At 26.8% G+C, this 27,052-nt stretch overlaps 2 protein-coding genes across 6 annotated transcripts; one reads left to right on the forward strand and one right to left on the reverse strand.

Annotated features, from left to right (window-relative positions):
• The first annotated feature begins 1,366 nt into the window (after positions 1–1,366).
• On the forward strand, positions 1,367–9,158 carry LOC114132757 (DNA repair and recombination protein RAD54-like). 4 transcript variants are annotated; one of them, XM_027998315.2, is made up of 13 exons: positions 1,367–1,797; positions 2,180–2,332; positions 2,400–2,596; positions 2,654–2,723; positions 3,349–3,543; positions 3,678–3,899; positions 3,981–4,404; positions 4,476–4,638; positions 5,150–5,351; positions 6,817–7,023; positions 7,087–7,250; positions 7,577–7,766; positions 8,605–9,157. In XM_027998315.2, exons 1-13 carry the CDS (start codon positions 1,795–1,797, stop codon positions 8,671–8,673), a joined length of 2,259 nt encoding a protein of 752 aa, XP_027854116.2. In that variant the 5' UTR covers positions 1,367–1,794; the 3' UTR covers positions 8,674–9,157. The 4 variants fall into 4 exon arrangements, with proteins under 4 accessions (XP_027854116.2, XP_050057243.1, XP_027854117.2 ...); XM_027998316.2 differs by lacking the exon at positions 1,367–1,797 and adding an exon at positions 2,051–2,068 and having other exon boundaries at positions 8,605–9,158; XM_050201286.1 differs by lacking the exon at positions 2,400–2,596 and having other exon boundaries at positions 1,374–1,797; positions 8,605–8,936.
• Positions 9,159–11,311: 2,153 nt separating this feature from the next.
• LOC114132739 (TBC1 domain family member 1) lies at positions 11,312–21,484 on the reverse strand. 2 transcript variants are annotated; one of them, XM_027998286.2, is made up of 22 exons: positions 21,314–21,484; positions 20,941–21,171; positions 19,886–20,092; positions 17,792–17,926; positions 17,463–17,612; positions 17,232–17,353; positions 17,107–17,164; positions 16,890–17,030; positions 16,704–16,821; positions 16,508–16,624; positions 16,235–16,445; positions 15,997–16,168; positions 14,902–15,035; positions 14,694–14,836; positions 14,512–14,628; positions 14,047–14,199; positions 13,785–13,955; positions 13,194–13,345; positions 12,872–13,124; positions 12,631–12,800; positions 12,396–12,563; positions 11,312–12,250 (listed from the first exon to the last, which is right to left on the reverse strand). In XM_027998286.2, the coding sequence occupies exons 2-22, from the start codon at positions 21,052–21,054 to the stop codon at positions 11,606–11,608; spliced, it is 3,651 nt and encodes a 1,216-aa protein (XP_027854087.1). In that variant the 5' UTR covers positions 21,055–21,171; positions 21,314–21,484; the 3' UTR covers positions 11,312–11,605. The 2 variants fall into 2 exon arrangements, with proteins under 2 accessions (XP_027854087.1, XP_050057390.1); XM_050201433.1 differs by lacking the exons at positions 17,792–17,926; positions 19,886–20,092; positions 20,941–21,171; positions 21,314–21,484 and having other exon boundaries at positions 17,232–17,322; positions 17,463–17,603.
• Positions 21,485–27,052: the final 5,568 nt, after the last annotated feature.

The raw sequence follows: 27,052 nt of genomic DNA on the forward strand, positions 1-27,052 counted from the left end.
ACAGTTTATAAAATATTTCATAATATAAGATTTCAAAGATAACACTTTATTTTCCGTGGGCTTTTTTCCCGGCGTGTGTTTTTTAATTTGGGTTTTTTTTCCGGGGGTTTTTTTTCGTGGTCATTTTTTCCGCCTCCCGGATTTTCACTGGGTTTGGTCGTAAGTGATTTCTTTGGTAATAAGTACCAACTTCTTAAGTGTCATAGTTATCTTTTTTTTTCACCATTTCAAAACTCTTGTCATGCACTGCAATAGCGGTATCGTCAGCATATTATATGTAATGGTTTATTGATTGGTCTTTGGATATTGGTTGGTCGTTGGTGTATATATTGAACATTGTTGGTGCTAGTATACAACTGCCCTGCGGTAGACCATTTTTAGGCTTTCTCCATCTGCTGTTTTTTCGTTCTGACTTACAAAAAACCTTCTATTACCTACTTAGTAAAGTTTCTACTAATTTTACGAAACAGAAATCGTGTGTGATTTTATACAACTCGTAGGTCATTAATCATTATTCTATGATTTATCGTAACATAGGCAGCTGTTAGATTTATGAAAACTACACCTGTGATTTTCTTTGCTTCGTAATCGCTTTCTATTATCTGGGTTAAGTTGAGAATGTGTCCTGTGTATGATTTGCTAGGTCAAAACCCTGCCTGGCTGCCTGTTGTGGTATTAACTTTTCATCCACAAATGGGATGAGTCTATTGAGTAAAACTCTTTCGAAAACTTCGTACATATGTATGACACTATATGAAATAGGTCTAAAATGTTTTGGGTCTTTAAGGGTTTTTCCCAGTTTTGGGAGTGTGATTATTTTGGTTTTCCTCCAAATCTTAAGAATTGTTGTGTTATTCGAATATTATTGAAGTAGTTAAGTATCCATGTTTTTGTTATTTGTCCAAAATGACCTAACCTAACCGTGCCTTAACCTAACAAGTCATTTAATCAGTGGCGTATTTAGGTTTGTAAAACAGGGGGAGCTAAATCCCTATAAAAATTACAAGCTAAGTTACACCCACGATTATCTTTAATCGTGGTTACACCATACAGGATTTAAGATAATATTATCTTAAATCGTGCTTAGAAGATAAGTAACCTAACCTAACCTATCATAACCTTTTAAGACCGTGGATAACCAAGGTTTATAGATAATATTATCTATAATCCTCATAGACATAATCCTTGGTGGATAACATAGATAATAAATCATTTATTATCAGCTATGGTGGATAACATCTGTGATGTGATAACATTATCCTTCATTATCATTAGCGCGGGAAAATATAAAATTTTTTATCATTTTGGCGGTTTGATCTTTGATGATAGATACACAAAATACAATTTCTGTGATAGATATTAGATATTCATAATTCATATTACAGTAGCAGACCATAACAAATGTTGTAATCTTGATTTAAATTTTTGTTTGTATACTTTATATAACTGTAGTCGTTATTCCCTTATTAGTTAATAGTTATACTACTCTATTTAAAAACAATATTAAAAACTTTTTCCTTAACCTGTGTCTTAAATTTAAATTTTTATTATTTTTGTAATCGAAAATGTAGGTGCCAATATATTCTCTAGTTCGGTTATTATTTTTTTATGTTTAAAATTCTAATTTGTTTAATTACATATTAGAGTATAATTCCACCATAAACTAAATAACTATCTAATTAGGTATACCAGTCCTACATTCAAGTCAGTATATAGATCTATTATGGTATAGTAATAATATAGTCTAGATCAAGTTATTTGAATTTTGAATATCACATCACTTTTCATTGAACAATGGTGAGTTATTTATATTTTATTATAAATTTAAATCGTTTATACTAGAGAGCCTAGATAATAATTATCTAGGCTTTCTAGTTTATACTATCTCAGTTTGTATTAAATTTTATTTATTGTGTTATTTGTGCAATAATAACTTAATTTACAGATGTTAGTAATTGAATTACATACCCATTGAAATGGTACACAATTTAATATAAATCATTTATATTGCCTTGAAATTATATTTTGATTTTGCTTTATTCAATAACTACACTAATCTGTTATCATGGTATAGTAATAGTATTGCATTTTTGTGTTTGTTTTGTAAAAAATTCTAATCTACTAATGAATTAAGTTATAATATAGTTTGTTTAAATATATTTTTGTATGGTTTTTTTAGCGTCGAAGTTTAGCTCCAAGCCAAGTTAATAAACGACCTTTAAATGATTCAAATCAATCTAAAAGAGCTTGCGTGAAATATAATGATCATTTTCAAAACATTGAACAAAATTCAAAAATAGATGATAAATCTACTGTGGCACTTTCTATATATGTTAGTATACATTTACAATTAAAAAAGGTTAGGTTAGGTTAGGTATATATATTTATATTTTTTTAAGGAACAAAATATAAGAAATATACTTTCTAAGCCGTTTAAAGTACCCATAGCAAATTGGAGTGGAAGTAGTTTTAGTAGAGCTTTGGGTGTTCGTCGTGATGGCATACGTCGACCTTTACATGACCCTACTGCTCCAGATGCTCTTATTTTATATATTCCTCCTCAAATTAGTGCTCATGATATTTTAAAAATGGATAAGTATGGTATATTTAAACTTTAAATAATTATTAATCTAATTTATTTTTATGTTTTTAGAAATAAAATATTAGTTCATGTTGTTGTTGATCCAGCATTATCAAAAATACTTAGGCCCCATCAAAGAGAAGTTAGTACATTTTTAAATAATAATTGAAAATGTTCCTAAAAAGTTCTTGAGAATTTTAAAGCAGAAACATTGGATCATTCACATGTTTTTCTTAAACTAAACCTTTGCTTTCAAACTAGCATATATTAATCATTGCTATTAGTAACCCTCGGATCAGTTTAATTATTGCTACTAGTAACTACTAGTATCAGTTATTTTTTCAAAGAGTGTGATGTGTAAGAAAAAAAGTTGATCCCTAGAAGAAAGACATGGGCATATCAAAATATTTTTATATTTCCTAGAGGCATAATTTATTATTAAAATTAAATTGTTATGAAATAATTTTTTTTTTAATATTAATTATTTTGTGTATACATTAGAATGCACTTACTGATTATTCTTCCCAATTAATTATATCCTCATTTCAGATACATTTTATTACACATAACTGTCATATTTTTGGATATTTATATTACTTCAATTTAATGTAATTCAACATCATCTATATTTAAGTTAAGAACTTAAAATTAGTAAACTCAATTTTGGGAATAGAAAACATAAAGCATTTATAGTGTTTTTCAATTTAAATAATGTAGTATTGACTATTTTTTTTAAATAATTTATTAATAACTTATTCACTTTTTAGGGTGTTAAATTTATGTATGAATGTGTTACTGGAGTACGAATAGAAGGTACATATGGATGCATCATGGCTGATGAAATGGGATTGGGAAAAACTTTGCAATGCATAACCCTAATGTGGACTCTTTTGAAACAAGGACCAGATGCTTCACCAACTATTCACAAAGCTATAATAGTTACACCTAGTTCCTTAGTAAAAGTATAAATAAAATTTAAACTTTATGTAATAATTTATTAATGAATACACTAATTAATTATTTTCCAAAACTATTTTTGCTATCTTGATTATATATTAAATATTAATAAATATTCAAATCATATATTTTATTTAAGAACTGGTGTAATGAAATAAAAAAATGGCTTGGTGGTCGTATTGGAGCTTTACCTGTAGATGGAGGTGGCAAAGAACAAGTTGACAAAGTAATTACTGGGTTTGTTCAAGCTAGAGGACGTAGAACTGTTGACCCAATTTTAGTTATATCTTATGAAACTTTTCGTAGTCATTCTAGTCTATTACAAAATGCAGAAGATATAGGTCTTGTATTATGTGATGAGGTAAATATAATCTTTTTTTATTACTACTTTCTGTTATTAATACTTAAAATTTAAAAACAAATTGTTTTATTGGATATTTAGGGTCACAGATTAAAAAATTGTGAAAATCAAACTTATCGTTCATTAATGGCTTTAAAAGCAAAGCGACGAGTCCTGTTGTCAGGCACACCAATTCAAAATGACCTGCTTGAATATTTTAGTCTTGTTCATTTTGTTAATGAAGGTATTCTAGGGACTGCTCAAGAATTTCGTCGTCAATATGAAACACCTATTGTACGAGGTCAAGATTCCTGTGCTACTGATACAGAGCGTAAAAAAGCAACTGAACGTTTAGAACAATTAATTTCATTAGTAAATAGGTGTCTGATTAGACGTACATCAGCATTACTATCTAAATATTTACCAGTTAAAACTGAACATGTTGTTTGCATAAAATTGACACCTTTGCAAACTGATTTATACCTTCATCTTCTTAAGTCTGATATGGTTACAAAATCAATTAAAAGTATAGCAATCATTTTTACTTAGTATATTTATAGTTTAAACAATTTTATTACATTATTTATACATTTACAGGTGATGATGGAAAAGTTACTAGCAATGCATTAGCTGCTATTACATTACTAAAGAAATTATGTGCTCATCCAGATCTTATAATAGATAAAATAATGAATGGAACTGATGGATTTGAAAATTCAAAACAATTACTACCTCCGTCATACATTGCAGCTCAATCCAAGTAATTTAAAATTTATTTCTATAAGTTGATTTTATAATTATAAATTTATGTACAATTAATAATATTATTAGTTATTAATAGGGCTTGAACTTTGTAGCAAAATAAATCCTTAGAAAAGAATTTATTAAACTTAATTATAGTAAATATAAATGTAATATAATTATAAATTTATAATTTAAAAAAAAACATAGTCAAGTGGGTAGTGGGTATCACTCTGCTGTACATTTGGTGCCATATGGGTCACTATTAAATATAGGAGTGTAAAATTTGAATCCAATGATAGGCATTATAAATATTGTATACGAAAAATAAATTTCACTTCATTGAAATAAGAACAATTCAAAACATATTTGTATATAAGAATAATCTTTCTATCAAAATTCCATTAAAAGAAGCAATTGCTACAAAATCCAAATCCTAGTTATTAATTTAAATTTGTAAAACTTAATTACCTTTATATTGTACATTTATAAATTATAAGTAATTTCAATTATGTATTATAATTTTTCAGAAAAAAACTCATGATTGAATTATCATCTAAATTAATGGTCCTTGACACAATGTTAGCTGTTATAAAAACTACCACCACTGATCGTGTAGTATTAATTTCAAATTATACGCAAACATTAGAATTATTTGAAAGACTAGCTAAATTAAGAAACTATACATTTGTTAGATTAGATGGATCCATGACTGCTAAGAAGAGAGCAAAAGTATGTAGTATGTTATTTTTGTATTAAAAATATTGCTATTAAAATTATTATAAATATAGGTAATATAGAATTTAATTAATTATAAAAGTTATTCAGACATTTTAAAGTTATCTTAGTTAAAATTATTTTTCAATTCAAATAAATTATTCAAAATCAAATCAACATTAAAAAAAAAAAAAATTGGCAAGTTGGTAACTGTTCTGTAGTACCTTGTTATTTGAGTAAGTTACTAGTTAGTTAAGTCTTTTAGAACAAACTTATTTTTGATTTTTTCAATAATACCTTGGACCTGAAGGTTTTTTGTAGCGCGAAATAAAACTTTTATTTTCAAACTTGTTTAAGTAATCATCCACTACATCCTGGTCTATTTGGTTTTTTTGTACTGCCTTCAGGTGACATCCAGGTTCGTTTATGTATTTCTTTGTGGGGAAATACCACTTACTAATAGTCTTATATTTTGATATCGAAAATGACATAATTTTATTCCTTTTATTGTTGGATATTTTGTGTATACTATGATCTCTAATTGTAGGGTTGAATATTTTTACCTAACCAATTTTTGTGTTAAGGTCTATTATAATCTTTCTAGTACTATAAAATATAAAGTACTAGATTTATAGTCTTGATTTTACTGTTATAAAATCTTTCTAGTTGGTTGTAGAATTCTTTCTTTAGTTTGTTCCTCTTTATCTTCAGTTGGAGTATGACAATTTATTACTGTTTTATCTCCCTATTTACATTCCAACTGTCGGTGGAAAATTCTCTCGCTATGTGTTATGAAGTTCCTTACAAATGGTAGCATGTTGTTTACTTTAAACCCCACTCCGTATTCATGATTTGACCATAATTATCGAATATAATCGCGTTACGAAGTAGTTCCCTACTAGTAGTCCATCTAATCTCTTGTATTGCTTCTATTTCATACAAATATCTCTGCAGTGCGGATACTACTATAGTCATTGCTCCTGCTGTGTACATAATCGTACATACCTTTCATGTACCTAAACTAAGCTTTTGCATTTTACTTTCATCTGAGGCTTTGCTGTGTTGTTTTGGTATCTAGTTATTTTTATCAGTTGAATGATTAGCCTCACGTCAACCCCTATTAATGGAAGACCCAAGTTTTAGAGAACATCCTTCCTCTCCTTACTGGATAAAGTAAGAGGCTATTGCGGTGTCATTTCCCACACTGATCTATGTGATCTAAACTCACGCCATTGGTAACCTACTGGAATTGTCCACATGATACTTTTTGCAAGTAGGAGTCCCAGGTTTGCTATATCCGTATTATTTATTGCTTAATACTCCCTTAAGGGTAATACCAGCTACTAGAAATATTTATTTTCCAATGTATGAGTAAAGTGGGCTATACCTAACCTAACCTACATTCATTTTTAAAGTATCATCAATTTATAACAATAAAATAAAAATTTTTAACTGTAATAATTATTTGTGTTTTAAACAGGCTGTAGATGATATTAACAGCCCTACTAGTGGTGTATTTTTGTTTATGTTGAGTTCAAAAGCTGGAGGTTGTGGATTAAATTTAATTGGTGCAAATAGGTTAGTAATGTTTGATCCCGACTGGAATCCTGCTAATGATGATCAAGCAATGGCTAGAGTATGGAGAGATGGCCAAAAAAAACCTTGTTTTGTTTATCGATTTTTAGCTGTAAGTTGTTATGAAGTATTAATAAAATGTGTCCGAAATAATTATTCAAATACGCTTTTTAAGACTGGAAGTATTGAAGAAAAAATGATGCAGAGGCAGGCACACAAAAAAGCCTTAAGTTCTAGTGTAGTTGACTGTGAAGAAGATGTTGCAAGACATTTTACTGCTTCAGAATTACGTACATTATTTAATCTTCGGCAAGACACTATTAGTGATACACATGACAAGTAAATAAAGATTTACAATTTTAACATGTGTTATATTTACAATAATCATTATTTATTGACATAATAGATTTATGTTAAAAACAAAAACTTAGTTGAAATACAGTAAGTATAATGGAAAATTTAAGATTTTTTTCTATCTATTGGAAGAGGTAGAAGATTGGTAAAATAACTTGCCTTTAATTTGAAGTTTTGAACCTCAAGATTTTTTTTTTATACAGCTCAATAAATGCATTAAATATTTAATATAATATGTATATTTTGTTTGTTGATTTCTTATTTTTTATTATATTTTAAATTATATTGTTTTTTTTTTTTTATATATACAGAATAAAATGCACGCGTTGCATTAATAATATCCAAACAAAACTACCTCCAGTAGATAGTGATTGTACAAATGATCTTTCTTGTTGGCATCATTGTGCAGATAAAAGATGGCTTGTAGATCCAGTATTGAAACAATGTTGGCATGCTGGCATCAGTATGGTGTTTTATCAAAATTCTACAATTCATAAAGAGGTAATATATTACCATAATATAATTTCTCACATTTACTATTAATTATTACTAAAGTTTGTTTTATTATAGCTCAGTAATACATTATACATAAATCTAAAAAGCAATACAAATCTTAAAAAAGCATTAATATTAATCTAAAAAAAAATATTTGATTACTGATCTAATTTTATTAATTTAATTTAATATATATTTTAACATGTAATAAGTATGATTGTGATAAATTTTAGTTAGAAAAAAATATTTTTATATTATAATATAATAAAAAATGTTTAATCTACTAGTACAGAGGTTCCTAACCTTTTTTGACTCACTGCACCCTTAGTCATTTTCTAAAAATCCGTAGGCACCCTATTGACAACTTTGGTTTTATTTAACAGTGCATATTAAGTTTTAACAAAAATATTTAGATGTAGATATAATATACTATTTACACATACTATATTTTATAAACAAATTATTACATTGAAAATTAACTATATATTTTTATTTTTAATTATTATTACATAAATAATATAATAAAAAATACATTTCAAATAATTTCACGGCACCCTAAATAAAGTTTGTGGCACCCCGGTTGGGAATCTCTATACTAGTAGATAAATAAAAGTAGTTTTTGACTTTCTTCATGGTAATTTAAATTTTAATAGTTTATTTATACAATGATACTACCGGTTTCCCCATAATATTATTTATTTATTTAAAGTTTTAAATAAAATTATTTAAGTATTTTTTTATGTTAATAAAATATATTCACGACTAAAACAAATGTATAATTTATAAAAAATTTAACTTATTTATGATTGCGTTAACAACTCAAATACTATGTTAAATTTCTTAGAAACCAATTGTTGAAGAGGACAATAATGAAGTTGACAAAAAGGAAGAAGAAAATAGTATATTAGTATAACTTAAAATATAATATTCTGATATATGTATGACATACTTATATTAAATTAATTTTGTTAATTATTCAATATATGTTTATGTTCTGTTAGATATAATAAATAATAATTAATGATAATAGATTTATTATAATAATTAAATATCTTATACTTATACTCTATTTATAAACAGAGTTTAAAATATAATGTACTACCTAATTTTGTATGTTATGTATAAACATGTAATGTTATTAGTCAAAATAATTCTGTATAATAAATTAATATTTAATTAAATGGTATACATTTATTATTTATATAGTATACCAACTTTTATCAGTTTAAATGTTTTCATTGACTCAGGTTTAATTAATACCTTCTTCTAATTTAGTATGTTTAAGTCTGCTTCATAGTCTCTGTACCTAATATATTATATCAAAGTAGTAAGCACGTTACACTTATTAGAAATATTAGTTAAATAATAAAATTGAAGTATCAAGTAGGACATAATAAATAAATTAACATTGTGGAATTAACTGAAATAAATATTTTATTTACTTTTATAATATTTTTATCTGATTTATTTAGATTTTATTTGTGATTGTATGAACATTTATAAACACTCAATATTAATGGATTTATTTTAATTTGAAATTAAATCAATATTTTATTAATTTTATTTTTGAAATGTACCTTCCTAATTATTTTATTTCTATTTCTAGTTAAATAGAAACTTTATAATTTTAAGGCAAGTATAATTGCTAATTTATTCTGTATATAGGGCCGTATTTACGCCTAGGCCCGTGAGGCCCGGGTCTAGGGCAGCAAATTTATTGGAAATAATAACATCATTTTTTTTTCTTGGGATAGGGGCGGCATATTTAAAATTGCCTTGGGCGGCACTTGTTCTAAATCCGGCCCTGTCTATATAATTAATTTATTAATATGAGGTTAGAACCCTATCAACACAATTCATATATATATTAATTAGTACCACTGTTAGATAACCATGATTGATACCTAATTAGTCAGTAATTACTAATTATATTAATGATCAGTGCTTATAACCGGTAACTGGCAAGCAATTCATAAATTATAAACATAATATTTTTTATTTATTGATTGGTTTTATTTATATAAAACATATTTAAACTTCATTAATGACTTCTTTTTTCAACCTTAATTAAGATATCACTTTCATATTATTGTAATTTAAACAAGCATGATTAATTAACTTATTATTGTTATACTTTATGGTAATTCTATTCTATTATTGTTATTATTATTATTTATTTCTGTTATTATTTTAACTTATTTATATAATATTATTATTTCTCTATATATTAGCCGTAGTATAATTTTAACCACTATAAACCACTGGGCCTAGGTTTGTTTATTCAATTATTTGAATACAGTGACGTAATTACGAAGGGATTTGGGTATTGTATCCCTCCTTGATCCTTTTTTTTTTTTTAAGCTACATTTATTGCACTCAAAGTCATGTTTATGATAAATACAATTTTTTTTTTTTTGTTGGAAGGGGGGTCCTAAGTAAAATATAAAAACATTTCATTCTTCCTTACAGACATGACCAAATTACTTCACAGTTTAAATAAATATTATTATTATTATAAAGTCCATGCTAGGATATTCTAATAGGGGCTATAATCTACCAATGTAAAATACCTATTATAGCTAATTATAGTATATTAAACTCTGTCCAGACTCCAGGTATAGGTTTAGGTCCAATTAGAGAACACATTGTTTCTGCGCATCCTCATTCAAAACTCTACCATCAAATTCAGTTGCATTGTACTTCTGAATACTGTGGTGAATAGTCTTCCAGACAATAAAATAAAATATACAATTTATGTAACTAGATACAAGGATAGAAATAATTCAAATGTCTATTGCTTTATCTTTTACGGTTTTCCTAAAAAACTAGACGTAAACAAAATTTTTATTTTTATTTTATCGAACACTTGATGTTTGAACAAACATTTTCCACTGAGATCGAAATATTGAATTAACTACCGTGGTATTCTATGGACAATAATAGGGTTTTATTTTCTATTTTTCTAAAATGTTGATATTAAAAAAACCTCAAACCTAGCTACCTAAAATTTAAAAATCCTTTATACCTTGTTTTCAAAAAATTTAACAAATGTTGAACTTAGTTATGATCCACGTCCACGAGGTGCATCTTGACATCTCTTTCCCTTAGGTAATAATATCTGTATTCTGTAATCATTGATCACTGTTTTGTAACTATATTACGATTTTTGCAGAAAACATTGGTAGAAAATCTTTGTATCCTTGGATAGTTGGATGTATTCTGTTCAAGTAAACTGTTTAATTATCGTCCACATAGTTATGTGTAAAATATCGTAATTTAATGAGCTTTAAAATTTAAATCTTCAAAAAAACTTGTAAATTTGAATTATTCTAGTTATCAGGTACTTATGTTATTATTTATTTCAGTAAAAGCGGAGCTTGATAAACTCACTTCTAAGTGCTTTTTATTTCATATGATTTATTAATTAAATTAATTAAATATAACCGAATACATAAATAGATCTATAACAAAATCAATAAAATTGTTGTTTATACAATAAAATAAAATGTATCTGCAAATTCAATATAATTGATAAATAAATTCCACAAAAAAATTCAATGGAAATAATTTATTATTATTACTACCTACTTGTTTAAAAATAGTTGTTTAATTCATCTTAATTAAATTAAAATTGGTTTGATAACATACAAGCAACATACAGTATTTACAACATATATAACTATTCAAACACAACATTTTAAATTTAAATGAGAAAAATTGAAATAAAAGTTATCACAAAATATAATAAATTAGTATAAATATATTAAAGAAATGGACAATACATTTTATAATAACAATTACTTTGTACACTAAAGTATAAGTATACAAATGAGGATGAGAAAAGTTTAATTTCCATTTATGGCAGAAGTATTGAGTTCAATATTTTCATTTTTATCTCGTTTACAAAGTGAATCATCTACATCTATTGCAACAATGTTTGGCAAAATAAAATGACCATCACTATTGCTACGAACTGGTTTAATTGATCTCAATTTTGTTGTTCCAGAATAACATACATTTACGTCTTCACAGTCTAGTGGATGTAATCCATTATTATTTAAATTATTTTCATTACTAAATAATTCATAGTTGCTCTTTGAACTTTTCAAACAATTTTTCTTGTTCACCTCTTCCTGATTTATTTCTTCTTTTATTGATTTCTTCAATATGTTTTTAGAATCTGATAACGATTTTTCCAACATAGGTTTAATTTTATATGGTATCTCTAACTGGGGCTTACTGAACATATTGTTGATGTTTATTTGCTTATTGTCATTTCGTCGACTTCGACACATATTTATTTGTGAAATCAAACCTAATACATCAGGAGGTATCTCTATGTCGGAATGAGCATATGCTAGTTTAGATACAAAATTTCCCAAAGTTGCCACAGTGAGCTCGAGACTTTTCACTTCACTTTCCAAACGGTTAATTGCTGAAAGATTAGAAGATCTATTCATCTCCAAACGTCCATTATTTGTTATTGATATCTACATAACAGAAGTCAGAACATTTTCATCAAACAAATAAATTAACATTTAAAATACATAATATTTTGGTAGAGCATTATTCTTAATAATAATATATTATATACTCTGCAATTTTTACATGTATTAAATAATCATACAAATTTACCTCGAGTTGTTCGTGTAGAATTTTATTTTGTTGCATTAAAGTCTTATTCATTTCCTCTAAATGCTTAATTTTTTTTAATTCAGGACTGGGTGAAGATAACTCTTCTTGCAAGACATGATACTCGACTCCGTATTCCATTAATTGTTTTGATAAATCGGTTGTAAATACCTTACAAAAAAAAAAAAAATAATAATATATAATTAAAGTAAGTTAGTATAATATTGTTTAAGCATACTTGTTTAATAATTTTGTCGATGATTTCTTTATTTACAACAGGGAAATCATTTTTAATAAAGTTCATTATTTGTTCCATTCCATCACATGCAAGCAAATTATCCTTGTGATATGTCAATAATGATAGTATGACACGAAACAGAACATCAATATTTTCAAAAAATAGTATATCTAAATGTAAAACAAATATTTAACAACTTAAATAATTATAAAACTAAAATTACTAATAAGTATCATTATACCAAATATGCGGGCAACAAATCCTAATGGAAACTGAGAAGCAAACATTGTCAAGAACCAAGGTGCAGCATACAATGTTGGAGGAATATCACAATTGTCAAAATGTGCATAAAGGTCAGGATGGTGATCATGGAGAAGTCTAGATAATTGGTAAAGTTGAACTTGTAAAGCTGCCATATCAGGAAGATATTGTTTTCTTAATGAACGTCTAAACATTAAATGTTTTAACATCATGTAAGCTTGTTCTTCAGACATCTATAAAAAAAATAATTTTTATATCTATAATGATCATATTTATTAATGTTATGTAAAAGTATTACTTACGTGTAATAGTAATACACCGGCGACAAAACATAGTCCTTGACAATACCCAACTTCTGGATCTAATAAAGAATAAGCTTTAAGCAAATTGTACAAAGCTAATTGCCCAGGACCAAAAGGTGACATAAAATAGGTATGGTTTGGAAATGTTCTTCCTATGATTTACATAAAAAAATAATAATATATTAAACAATTAAATAATAATTATTGGCATATAAATAAAACAAATACATATCAATAGACAATCAGTTTAATTATTCAAACTATTGTTTAAAGCTTAAAAATTTAATTTAAGCTTAAAACTTCTAATTAAAGTATAATAACCTCATATACAAGAAATACATATTCTTTAATACCGATCACCAATCATACCAATCAATTGTATAAGACATTGTATAAGACACATGACACTTTATTTTTATAATATTATATAAGTATTATGTATAGGAACTCCGTATACCAGAAACGAGCTTGCTCAGTTGGTATACGTATCAGCTCTTATCACTATTACTGTAGTAATTTAATTTAATTTTTGTAATTTAATTTTTGTGATTTTGCTGAAATAAATAAATAAATAAAATAAATACAACTTACCTAAATCTATAAGGATAGCGTGTTGATACTTGGTTAATTGTTTTAATAATTGCTCATAAGGTACATTAAAATTAGGAAACTTTTCCAGATCAATAGGAGAAGGTGCAGTTGTGTTACAATACAATTCAGCAAAAAATATCCAAACATCTCCTCTTTTACTTCTTGGAACTCCTGTTATATTAATTATTATTGTCACGTCATTTTTTTTTTCAATTTTGGTAACTTGTTGAAGAAATTATTTTTTGGATAAAACATTGTTTACCTTGTCTTATAGCTTGACGCAACATTTTTGCATCAAATTTACGATTCTCTTTATTAACAATTGTTTCCCACACACCTAAATATTCTCGAGCAGATGAACCAATATCATCATACTCTAGTTTTATTCTTTTTACTGTTGCTTCTTCTTGCCTTTCTAGAATTTCCAATGTAATATATTTATTAAGTTTTCAAAATAAAATAATTAGTGAAACAACTCCAAACATTTCATATACTTAAGATGTGTACGTTTTGGAACCCCTAATATAAATATGGTTACTTATTACTTAGTATATATTTTAAAGAATAGAGCTGGGCACTGGTAAGAAACTGGAATTTGTGTTATTATATTGTTCACTAACTTCACTAGTATACATTTCTATAGTTTAGTTGTACAATAAAACCAATTTTAGAATTTATTCATATGTTGGTTGTTTATTTTATACGAATTCTCATAAATTTTACAAACCTTTTAATTTTGCATTTTCTTTTTCCATTCGAATTAATAACACTTGTTGATTAATTGCTTTTTTCCACAAAGCTCTTAAATCATCAGCATCTAATTTCTTTTTAACATTCTCAGTATCTAAAGCAACAAGATTAAAATAAGAAATCAAATGCGTATGTAATACACTTTAAAATTCTAACTACCTTTTGTTTGTTTATTCGGAGTGACAACATTTTTGAAAATCGCTTGACGCCAACTTCCTGGATTTAGATCATTTTGTTCATCAGAATCATTATCTGAAGTTGAAATCATAGAAGATTTTGGGGATTGACCAACTTTCAGAAACCTAAAATAAAATGATTATAATATTTTTTATAAAAGTAGTTTTTTATTAAAATCCTATTAACCAACATATTCATCATTGACGCTGGGCTGCTGTGAGATTTAGTTTCAGCCAAACAAACTTCTGATTTATTATGTTGTGCTTTACTATTAGATTGTTGTACTAGTAATCGTGAACTTAAATCAGATTTTGGAGAAGGTTCCTAAAATATAATTGAATATTGTTATATTTAAATTTATAATAGGTTATTTAAATTGTATAGTCTATTCAAAATGAGATCAGTACCTGGCAGTGACCAGTTTTTGTTCGCAACGGTCAGGCAGAGCCCTCCCCCACCATCGAACATGTCAAGCTGCATAGACAGTGTAAAAAAGCCACAGCCATGCGCACTATTTGGCCCACAGGTACCAATTTCATTTTGAATAGACTATAAAATTATTAACTAATTTATTTCTATTTTAACTATTCAACTATGTATTAGCACTACTATTTATAATAAAGTAGATGATATATATCAGGGGTGGCCAGCGAGAAGAGACTCGTGAGCCACTAAATGTATTAATAAATATGGAAGAGCCAAAATAAATGTAAAAAAAAAAAGAAAAAGATCATATTATTATATAATATATAAATTCATATTAAAAAAAATTGTTTGTAAAAATGTTAAGTACAATAAGATACGAGCCGTAAAAGTATATGTGGCGAGCCGCGGTTTGACCACCCCTGATATATATATATATACACACACACATAAACATAATTTATATTTTATTATAATGGTAATTATTTTTATAATATTATAATAAGATCATAATTTAAAAATACAAAATTAAAATAACATGCCTAACCAAAAAAAGCTATTTATTTTTATTTTTCTGTTTGATAGCTAATTTTGTATTATTTAAAATATTTTGATTTATACTATTCATAGTAAAATGGAAATTATATTTTAAAACATTGTTAGTTTTTGTAGTTTACTTTATAAATTATACAACTATTTATTGTAACTTATATAAATAATTAATTCAAAAGAAAAGAAAGATTTTGTGTTGACCCAAAAAAAGAATTGCAACTCAACTAAAAAAATAATTAAGCAAAAATATTGTTGATAAATTAATGATCTATATTTTATAACTATAATTATTCTTTATTAATATACTTACTTTATAAAATGCAATATTATTTGGCAAAGAATTTTCTTTAACTGCAGCTATTAGGCCTACATCATCTTTTGAACTTCTCCTTTTCATTAGTTGATCAAAAGAACTTGTTAGTGAACGTTTAGCTTTCATGAAAATTGTACTTCCACCAAGATATTGATTTAAAAATTCATGTCTAGAAAAGAATATTATAGTTTATTACAGAAGACAAATTATATAATGTTAAGTCCCACTTTTATACCTATTTTCAGCTGAATCATGAACATGTCTCATCTGTTTGCTTTCGCAGTGTGTTCTCAACAACATTATAAGTAGTTCATTTTGTTCTTTAAGACTTATTTTACTTAATGTTTCCAAACCATGTAGCTTTGTTAATACAATTTCTTGATCATCTTCAGGTAATGTTTCTAACTGTTTAAATATGACAGTTTGAATTTTATGCTCATTAAGATCTGAAAAATTTTTTATGTCAAATTGCTAAGCACCTAAGCTTATATTAATATTATAAATATACTTTCAATGTCAGAACAAAGCTTATGAAACCACACCATAGGACAATGTTCACATGATACAATTACTTGCTTTTCTTTCTTCAAAGCTTCATTGGAGTTACTGCATGCTAAATTAATCGCTAAATAAGTAAATTATACATTAAATAACCTTAATAAAAACATCAATAAAACATAATAAATTCATAAATCATTAAAAACCTGTAACTAATTCCATTGCAACAGACTCTGATTCACATTTAAAAATATATCCAATACAACTTTCATTTGATGAAGAATCTCTACAGGTGAAACCAAAATGTAATTGATTTCTAGCACCCTAAATTATAATATAATCGCATGATTTAATTATTATAATTTTAGACTTGTTAATAATTTGTATCAAACCTGCACACAGTTAATTATATCTTTTAATTGTTTATGTAAAAGAATTTGTTTGCGATCTGGGCTTATTAATCGTAAGTCACTTCTACCAATTTGAAAAACCATTGTTCTGTTAATTTCTTCCGCTATATTAGAGTTTTGTCCCTTAAAGTAATAAAATTTCATACTGAAATATAAAATAATAATAATGTGTTGTTTAAAAATAAAAATTTATACTTACATTATTCTCTAGGTTTTTAATTGGGTAATTTATAGATCCAGATCTTGTTCTTGTAATCCTATATCAAAAATAATATTTAATACAATTCAATACAATTTTTAAATATACTTTTAAACTTAATTTACTCTAATTCTTTAAATTGTTTTTCAGCTCCAAACGAATAACCTTGATTTTCGATTCCAGGCGATAAAACTGTCATTGATCCCCGTCTTGGATCTGAAAGATAGGTTGTGTTTTGATCTAAAGACTATAATCAGAAAATATATGTTAAATATTTTAATACTAAATTATTATTAATTAACAGGAAAACTAGTGGTAATTATACTAAAATGTAAAATAATAAATTTTAAATTTACATTTATTTGGGATCCTCGTCTTGAAGTATTGGTACTACTTGACTTTTTACTTTTTTCCAATTCATGTAAACGAAATTTTTCTAATGCATCATCAATAAATGAATTTGGAACTTTTTTTTGAGACACTCTAATTTTACCAACATATAGCACCTAGAAAATGATTAATATTTTTCACTGAATAAGAAACAATACAATAAAAATAATTTAGTATAACCTTCAAAACTTGAACATAAAAAACTTAGATAAAAAATATTATTGTCAATTGTATTTATGTAATATTAAGTATAGTTATAATTTACATACTATTTTAAGCATGTATTTATTATTACCTCAAAAAAATGAGATGAGTTAGGAGATATATCAGCACACAATGAAGTTAATGTCTGTGCATTACTTAAAGAACGTCCAATACTTTGTAATGATTTATGTGAATTTTCTTTCATTGTGGAAAATAACTCCATTACCTAAAAAAAAAAAAAAATAAAAAAATACTAAAATTTGAATATTTTCAGACCACTGTTGACTAAAACTAATGAATTATTGCCGAACAAAACAAAATACTTTCTAGGCATTCTAAATTTAGAAGTTGGAAGGTGTTCAAATTGTCTATACATTAAAATACAGTATGTCATACATTAAAACAAAATAGGATAACATTTATACAACACATTTCACGTTTAATTTATCATTAATAATGATAAAAAAGTTGTTTTATTTAGTTATTAGTTATTACTAATTTTATTTTATAGTAGAAATTTATGTAAAAATCATGAAAGATAAAATACATTAGGTATCTTAAAATGTTTTGACTAAAATGCAAAATAATCAAAATACTATAAAACTACTAAAAAAGCTGTAAATTAAATAATTTGGTTTAAATTCAAAACTATATACAAAACTATATAGAACTATTATAAATCAATTAACCACAATCAACAATTGTGATGAGTGAGTGTGAACATTTCTATTCATTATTGGAAACTTAATTAAAAACAACATCTCCAATTTATTTTAAACTAATTTAAGTTATGAAAATAAACAATAATTATAATTGAGAGATAATAATTTAATTAACATATCAATAAATAAGTATTTTTTTTCATACACCTTTTTTTTTATATAAAATAATTTAATTAACAATAAATTCAAATATTCCTTAAATATCTCGTGTATTTATGTAAAAAATATATAATACCTATGCCTATATTTCATATTAACTATTTAAAAATTATCATTTTTTAATATGTTTTAAACATATCTACTTGCTAGATAAAATTAACACTTAATGATCAAATCATTGAATTTAATGGTCAAAATACTAAATTTAAATATTTGTTGGTGTTAACTCTTTGACATACAATACTGTTATGATACATTAATACATTTTGTTAACCATAATTTAAAAGATTATTAAATGGTAAGTAGTACAGCATTAACCATTCTAAGAACTTATTAAAATGATTAATAATTTATACTTATAATAATACAACACCATCAATTGTATCATTATTTTTTTAATGGGTAATCAAGAAAAGTCACTGTCATTAGAAGCTCAAGAGTCAAGGCTACAACAGAGAACAGACTAAATATAAGACATGTGATATAATTATCATAAAATATTAAATTTAAACAAAAATAATAATTTAAATTACTGAAATTATCAAAAACAAATTTATATAATGTAGGTACAGATGAGAAAATCTATAATTTTAACTAAAATGATTTATATTTGATATTAAAGATAGTATTTATAATCCGGTGTAAAGTTATAAAAATTACTATTTTTTATTTATAAAATTAGATGTTCAATATAGGTTGGTTACAATTGTTTGTCTTTATTATTAAAGTATTAACTAAAACTCAGAATATAATAGGTAGTTATTTTATAATAACATTTTATATTTTTACATGTTTTTTTAAATAACATGCAGCAATGTTACTATACATATAATACTAGTTCACCTTGTCCTTGGTCACAATGAATAACGTTAATTCATGTTCCTAACCAACATCATAATTTTAACTCCTATTATTTTCAATGTTATTATTGAAGTTTTACTCATATAGCTGGTCAGTTTAATAATAATATTAATACAGACAGGATTTAATCACGATCACTAAAAAATGAATAATTCCAATTTTATTAAAAAATTTAAAATCATCAAAACGAATCAAATCCAACCTAGTTATACATCTTTTTGAAGCAAATTATAATTAGTTTATAATTTCATAAAACATTATCACTTATTAAAAACAATTTGTTCATACATAGTACAATATTAATTATAAGGAAGATTAAACCTTATACTACTTTTATAATAAAAAAAATTCAAAAGATAAAATATACTAGTTGTGAGACATTATCTGTTATAACTAGCATGCAATTAAATATAATAATTGTGTAAAATAAAAAATCTCCTTACTTCATCTGGTTGAGTTGTAGTGTAAACATGACAATGTACATTGTTTTCATCTGCCATATCTCTAACTGCATAAAAGAATGTAGAAACATCGCTGTTTAAAAATGCTAATCTGGTTATGTACTTTAATTTGTGTTGAAAAATTAACTTATTCTTAGAATCCCAATTTTCATAAATCACAAGACTGACATCTTCTATTCCAATTCTTACCTTTTAAAATATCATAAAATAATTTATATCACTAATTTATTTAAACTTATTACTTAGAAACTATTTAACTTATTTTAAGAAGTACACATTATAATAAATAAGCACCAGTATAGTATTTAACATAAATAATATATATGTATAATTTATAAAACAATGAATATTCAATTTTTAATAAAAATAAATAAGTACTTTATAATTATATAGTATAAACTAATTACTATTTCTTGTTATATTTTAAATTACTCAATAAATCCATTTAATGTTTAATAGAATTTTATTAACCTGTGTAGTGTGTATTTATACATTTATAATGATCAAGTAGTAAATATGAAATTAATAAATTAGATAATGATATCCTAGTAAAATTTAAAATTATAATTTTTACTGTTTGATGAATACCTAACTAAATATTTTATTTTTATTTTTCAGCTATTCATATTTCAAACTCAAAACCACTATCCCAAATTTCATAAAAATATCTCGAGCAAGGACTTAAATTTGAGTCTGCAAATTGCTTAAATCAAGATAGAAAGTATTTCAATGCCTGCTCATTTTGCCTTATCTACAATTCCGATACTCCGATACATACAATCAATATTGCTCCAATAAACAGGTATTAATATATTTAATCAAATACATTTTAAACACTTTATGGTCTATAATATTTAATCAATTTATAAGAAAGCATTAACAAAATATATTACTCGTATAATACCTACCTGTTATGTTATTGTATAAATTTGTTCTATTTCTATTAAAAACTTTTAATTTCTTACCGGTATATTTTATTTAGAATTCAAATAGTTATAAGTAAGTCATTAATTTATACACAAGAATATTATACTTACTTTTTTGTGATTATTATTTTTCTTGATTTCTGCAATAATCCACGGGATCATTGGGTTTGTAAGACGTTTGTTGACTGTACAAGAGCTTAAGTATTCAACTTTATATAGTTTCATTTTGTTGTTTTGTAAATATTATCTTTAATAGTTTTTCCAAACAGTCATTGCTTTAAAATAGTGCAACATAAAATGTACTTTAAGTTATAAATCATCAAACTACAGGTTTCTAGGTACCTAGTAGAAAAACCATTTTATATAATTCAATAAATCTCAGAAAAAAAAGTACCAAATAAATAAAACGATGTAAAATTATTACACCTATAACGATATTATGTAAATATCATAATTTTAATTATTCCCATTCCCAATACAGTACCTAGTATAATACACACGTTACGACTGTTACGAGTTGAAACCGTTTAATGTATCTGACATATTATTATATTTAATATTTAATATATTTTACCAGTTTAAAAACAAAACTGAAATGATAAGAATGTTATGTATACAAAACGCAGAATCAACTGATACTGATCACTGATGAGGAATGAGATAGAACATGACGTGCCAGACTTCATTTTGGTATTTGACATAATAATATTATCATCAACATAAAATATTATATTGATTATGCATGGAAGGGGATCATTTTACAAATACTCAAGGCTATTAGGCCAGTAGGTATTGGCTACTTTTCAGTTTTCATGAACATAATAAATTACCAAGTTAATATTTTCAAATTTTTATTGCATATTCACGTCACGATTCACGATATTACCTATTGTGAATTATATGATAGATAATATATTTTTATTTTTTGCCGCTCAAATTTATTAAAGATAATAGTACCTATATATTAATTATACCTGGTACAAATGTTATAAACATTTTTTATCAAACTAATTTCTCAAAATTTTAAAAATTATTTTAATTCCGCTAATCTGAACAAAACAATACTAGGGTCAAGCTGGTGAGAGTTGTGTTATTAAATATTTTATTTAGGTATAGGTATTAGGTATATAAGTTATACTAAATAGGTAGGTAGGTACTATACAGAGTGGATTTAAAAGTACCTACTAGTGGTAAAGTGGTACTAAATAAATAGACAAACAATTAAATTATTAAATTATAAATAGTCTTAAATTGGCTTTATATTTTTCCTTCTATGCCAGCAATTCACTACTTTATCATATACGGGTCCACATATTGTTCTTAAAACCGTTCTCGAAGGTCCTTTGTCGTTGTTCGACTCGTGTTGTGGGCCATACTTCACATCCGTATGTAATTGTGGGTTAGGTTACTATCGCCGTAGGAGAAGATCTTCGAAGTTCGATTCAAAGTATTTAATTAGAGCAAAGTACGCCCTTCCCCCTTAATTAATTCGATTGCAAATTTCATTTTGCCAATCATTATCTCTAGTGATTGTTGCGCTAAGGTAATTGAAACTTTGGGTTTTTTTAAATACGTATTCTTCTATTGGCTCTATTGCAAGGTTTTCATCTGCACTGTTCTCTATTTCCATAATTACGGTCTTCTCTTCATTTGACGTTAGCCCTATCCATTTTGCTTCGTTTATCAGTGATATTGTGTTTTATAAGTATAACTGAATCCACCTTGAATGTTTACATGGTCTGCAATTCCTAGAACGTCTAATACAATTTCATCTATTTCGACTCCACGGTTGTTCCTTTGTACGCTACGTATTACTTTTTCGAAAGCGATGTTGAAGAGTAATGGCTAGAGTGCATTGCCCTGTTTTAGCTCAGTCAGTACATCAAACTCGTCTGATACTTTGATAGTGTAGTCCACTTTTACTTAGTACCGGCATGTGCCGTTCATGCACGTTCTTGTCAGTGAGATAATCTTTTTGAGGAATCCAAGCTCATACATTATGTTATACAATATACAGGCTGTCTTGGTGAATGCTATCGGACGTTTTTTTGAAATCTACGAATATCTGCCAAAAATTTGACTTGAACTCATGTTTTTTTTTTTCATTAGTTGTCTGATAATTGATAGTTGATCAACATTTTAAATCTACCTTTTCGGAATTCACACTGGTAGTCTCCTATAAAAACACTCCTCTGCTATAGGTTTCAGTCTCCCTAAGAATATTTTAGAAAATACTTGATACGTCGTGTTCAATAGGGCTATCCCTCTATAGTTGTTACATAATATTTTGTCTCTTTTTTTGTAGAGAGGTATAATTATGACTTTGTTCCATTCATCTGGCAGTCTTTCTTCGTCCCATATGCGCTTGCATAGTATATGCATTTCCTCGTGTATTTTTTACCTCCTAGTTTAATGAGTTTTGCTAGTATTCTATCCTGTCCTGGCGCTTTCCAGTTCTTTAATTAATATAATTAAAGTAAAGGTAAATTGCCTTCATTGTTTCATCAATTGTTATCTCCTTGAGTTCTGGCTAAGCTCTTTGTTCTATCTATTCCAAAACCGGCGTTTTTGGCATTTTACTATTAAGTAGTTCTTAAAAGTATTCACGCCATCTAGAAGCTTTAGCTTGTGGCTCTATTAATATTCTATTATATTAACCTTTGATGGCTTTGAACAGGCACGTACACAAAAAAATATTTTTTTGGGGGGGGGGGGTTTGGTTTTAAATTTTTATTCTTATGTAATCTAACCTAATAGGTTATAAATAATAAAACTTATTTCCTGAAATTTGGGGGGGGTTAAACCCCTAGAACCCCCCCTTGTGTACGCGCCTGGCTTTGAACATTGGGTTGAACTGTTTGTATTTTTTTATGGTTGTAAAAAATTGTCTCACATTATCTTGTGTGTAATTTTGTTCAATGGATCGTAGGAGCTCGTTCATAAATTTTCTTTTATCTCTCTATAAGACTTTTGCATTCCCTATGTTCGGTCTTAAAAGCTTCCTTAAGGTGTGTTGTCTGATTGTTGATATAAACACGTCTTGACTCCTTTCTCTTTAAGTCCTCATTTCGGCACTTATCGTTGTACCAACTCTTTAATTTATGCTTAGATTCTCCCAGTGTTTTCTTTGTGGCAGCTATGATGGGTTCTTTTGTCGTTTTCCACATGTGTTCTATGTTCACTTCATCTACCTGGTTCACTTCTAACTCCTTCTCGACTTCGTGAATTTATTTATACTTTTTTCTTCGTGCATAAGTTTGGTGACATTGAATTTCATCATTTTATTATTGGTCTTACATATTTTCTTTAGCTTGATTTTGCATTTGGCTATGATTAAAAAGTGATCGGTATCACAGTACACCCCACGGTAGCTTTTCACATCCAAGATAATGGACCTGAACCTACGGTCAATGAGTATATGGTATATTTGGTTGTAAGTATATCCATGAGGTGATTTTCATGTAATATCTTTGTGAAGAAAAGTTGTACTGCAATGATCATGTTTCTCGAAGATGCAAATGTTATTAACCGTTGATATTGCTTCTTTCGTGGAGACTTTGTAGACCTATTGTGGGTACAAACATCGTCTCCTTAGTCTTTACCTATTTTTGTGTTGAAGTCGCTAATTATGACCGTTGTCGTGTTTTTTCGCAGTTCATAAAATACTTTTGTTATCTCCTCATAGAAAATATCCTTCTCTATATTATCTTCTTTGCATTCGGTGGGTACATGTACGTTAATTATGAATAAATTTATTGGGTTCGTATTTAATCTTATCGTGCTTCTTCGTTCAGATATAGGGTTGAATTCCTTTACATAACGCACCAAGTTTTTGTATACGGCAAACTCCACACCTAGTTGATGAACTCTTTCCATGCCACCATAATATATTGTGTAGTTTTTGACATTTAATTGGCATGTATATCCGTCCATCTTATCTCTTATAGCGCTGCAATTTTTATTTGATATTTATCCAGTACAATAGTACATCGATTAAGTTCTGGCATGCTCCCGTTCGGTAAGGACTCAGGGCATTCCAAGTCGTAATCTTTATCTCCTTGTTTTTTTAGTTTCCAATTTAATTTGTTTTTTCAGGATCTCTAAATGTTGTTCAAGGCTTTTTTGACAGTGGCTTCTTAACAATGTTTTTTTTTTTACTGGATCGGGTTGTCAGCCCGAAGCCAAACCCGGAGGACCAGAACTCATTTATAGTTTTAGAGCCATGCGAAATACGTTCATAGGAAATATTTTTTTGAATTAAGTCTTTTATGTAAAAAAACGAAATTCAGGGTCATGCATTCAAAATATTTTTCACATATGTACAAAAAATAAAGACAATAGGTACGTCTTGCTCCTTAGTAAACTTGACCATTGCAGAACTCATGTTTGAATAACCGTTGTCAACGAGTGTTCAAACAGAAATGAGAACATTGCATGATTTCATCAATAATTACTAATAATTATTATCAAAACAATAAGTCGATCGCGACACGAACGCGATTTGACTGCTCGAAGACCAGTCAAATCGCGTTCGCGCCGCGAACAAATTTAAATCGCCGATCGCGATCGCGCAAGGAAAACCAACTATAATTTACATTGTATCAGCAGCCGCGCGATCAAGGCACGCGATCTTAGATCGCGGTTCGCGATCGCGCAAGGGAAACCGTAACTATAGTGTGTTACCTGCCTTCTATTTTTATCGTTAAACACACTAGGTACCTACCTAGTACCTATATTACTGCGGAGATGTGTAACAACATATATCAAGAAGTGGGTATATATAGGTAGGTACTTTTAAATTTATAGGTAAATACTGTAAATTACTTTTAATTTTTTTCACGATTAATTTGAGAATGAAGTTCAGTTTGTTTTAAAATTTAAAGATTGTTAAATTTAAATATTTTCCAGGTGCTTGCAGGTGGCCAGAAGGTATATAATACTATTTTATCAGGTTGATTAATTGGATTTAGAGTAATTAATTATAGTAGGGTGATAACTGATAAGTATGTCTATGAATGTAGGTATGTTGTATAATATGTACAATTATAAGGCTAGGATCACACTATGCGTTTTATCGGTTGCCGACCAACAGGAGTCCATCAGTAGTTGGACCGCGATACTTAAAATAAAATAGGTTTAAATATAACATGCGTTATTAGGGACAGACTATTATGAAACATTCACGATTTCGAAAAATTGAGTCTTGGTTTAGTTCAAGAACCAAAAAATGTGAAAAATATATAAATGTGAATAGACACATAGGTACATTTCAGAAAATGCTACATTTCCACCACTTATTTGGGCAGAATTATCATCTTCATTATTACGACCTACCAATGCATGTGAGTAATTCGGCATTTCATTCATATATACCTAATCACATTTTAAAGAAAATGTTTGTAAAGAAAAACTAAACATATTTATGTAACTCAATATTATGAAGCAAATTGCAAAATCAAACTTATATTTTTTGTTAAATAAGAAGTATAGGTATTCTGGTATTCATACTTCAAAAAAAATCGAAAGCCTACAGCAAACAAACGTCGTATTATTATATTTTACATAATTTTATATTATAAAAAAATATAATATTATATACTATTTTATTATTTTATTTATTGGAGGAAAATAGTGAAAAATTATTTTTTATTTTTTTTTTTGGAGGAAAATGGACCCGCTTAAAAATATATATGAAGACTAGGGACAAAAGAAAATTGATAGAAAAAGCTTAGTTTCATATTCAAGTTAAAAAAAAAATATTTAAAAAAGGCGAGTAAGCTAGGTTATATAGTTATATAGGTATTAGATATTAATAAGTATAGGTATATAAGTTTATAAGTATATAGTCATATAGCTACTTATTTAATGTTAGGGTGGTTTTAGGCATATAAAACATAAATATCATAATACAAAAAAAAATTAACTAACCTAACAATATACATAAAGTACGTATATTTATATACATTTATTTATAGTTATAATAATATGACTGAAAGTGGCGCTAATAACAATTTTTGAAGGTACAAGATGGCTCAGATTACATAATGCTATTTTATTACTACATAAAAGATTCAAACTATAAAAATAAATACCTGCAGTATAAAGTATAAAAGTGAATGTATATTAAAATAATATTATATTTGGAAGTTGATTGCCATGTAGATTGTAGTATTTATCTTAATCCTAATATTATATAAAATAGTAGCTATACTTACCTACCTAT

The sequence above is a fragment of the Aphis gossypii genome, chromosome 2 (assembly GCF_020184175.1).
Source record: "Aphis gossypii isolate Hap1 chromosome 2, ASM2018417v2, whole genome shotgun sequence".
Taxonomy (NCBI): domain Eukaryota; kingdom Metazoa; phylum Arthropoda; class Insecta; order Hemiptera; family Aphididae; genus Aphis; species Aphis gossypii.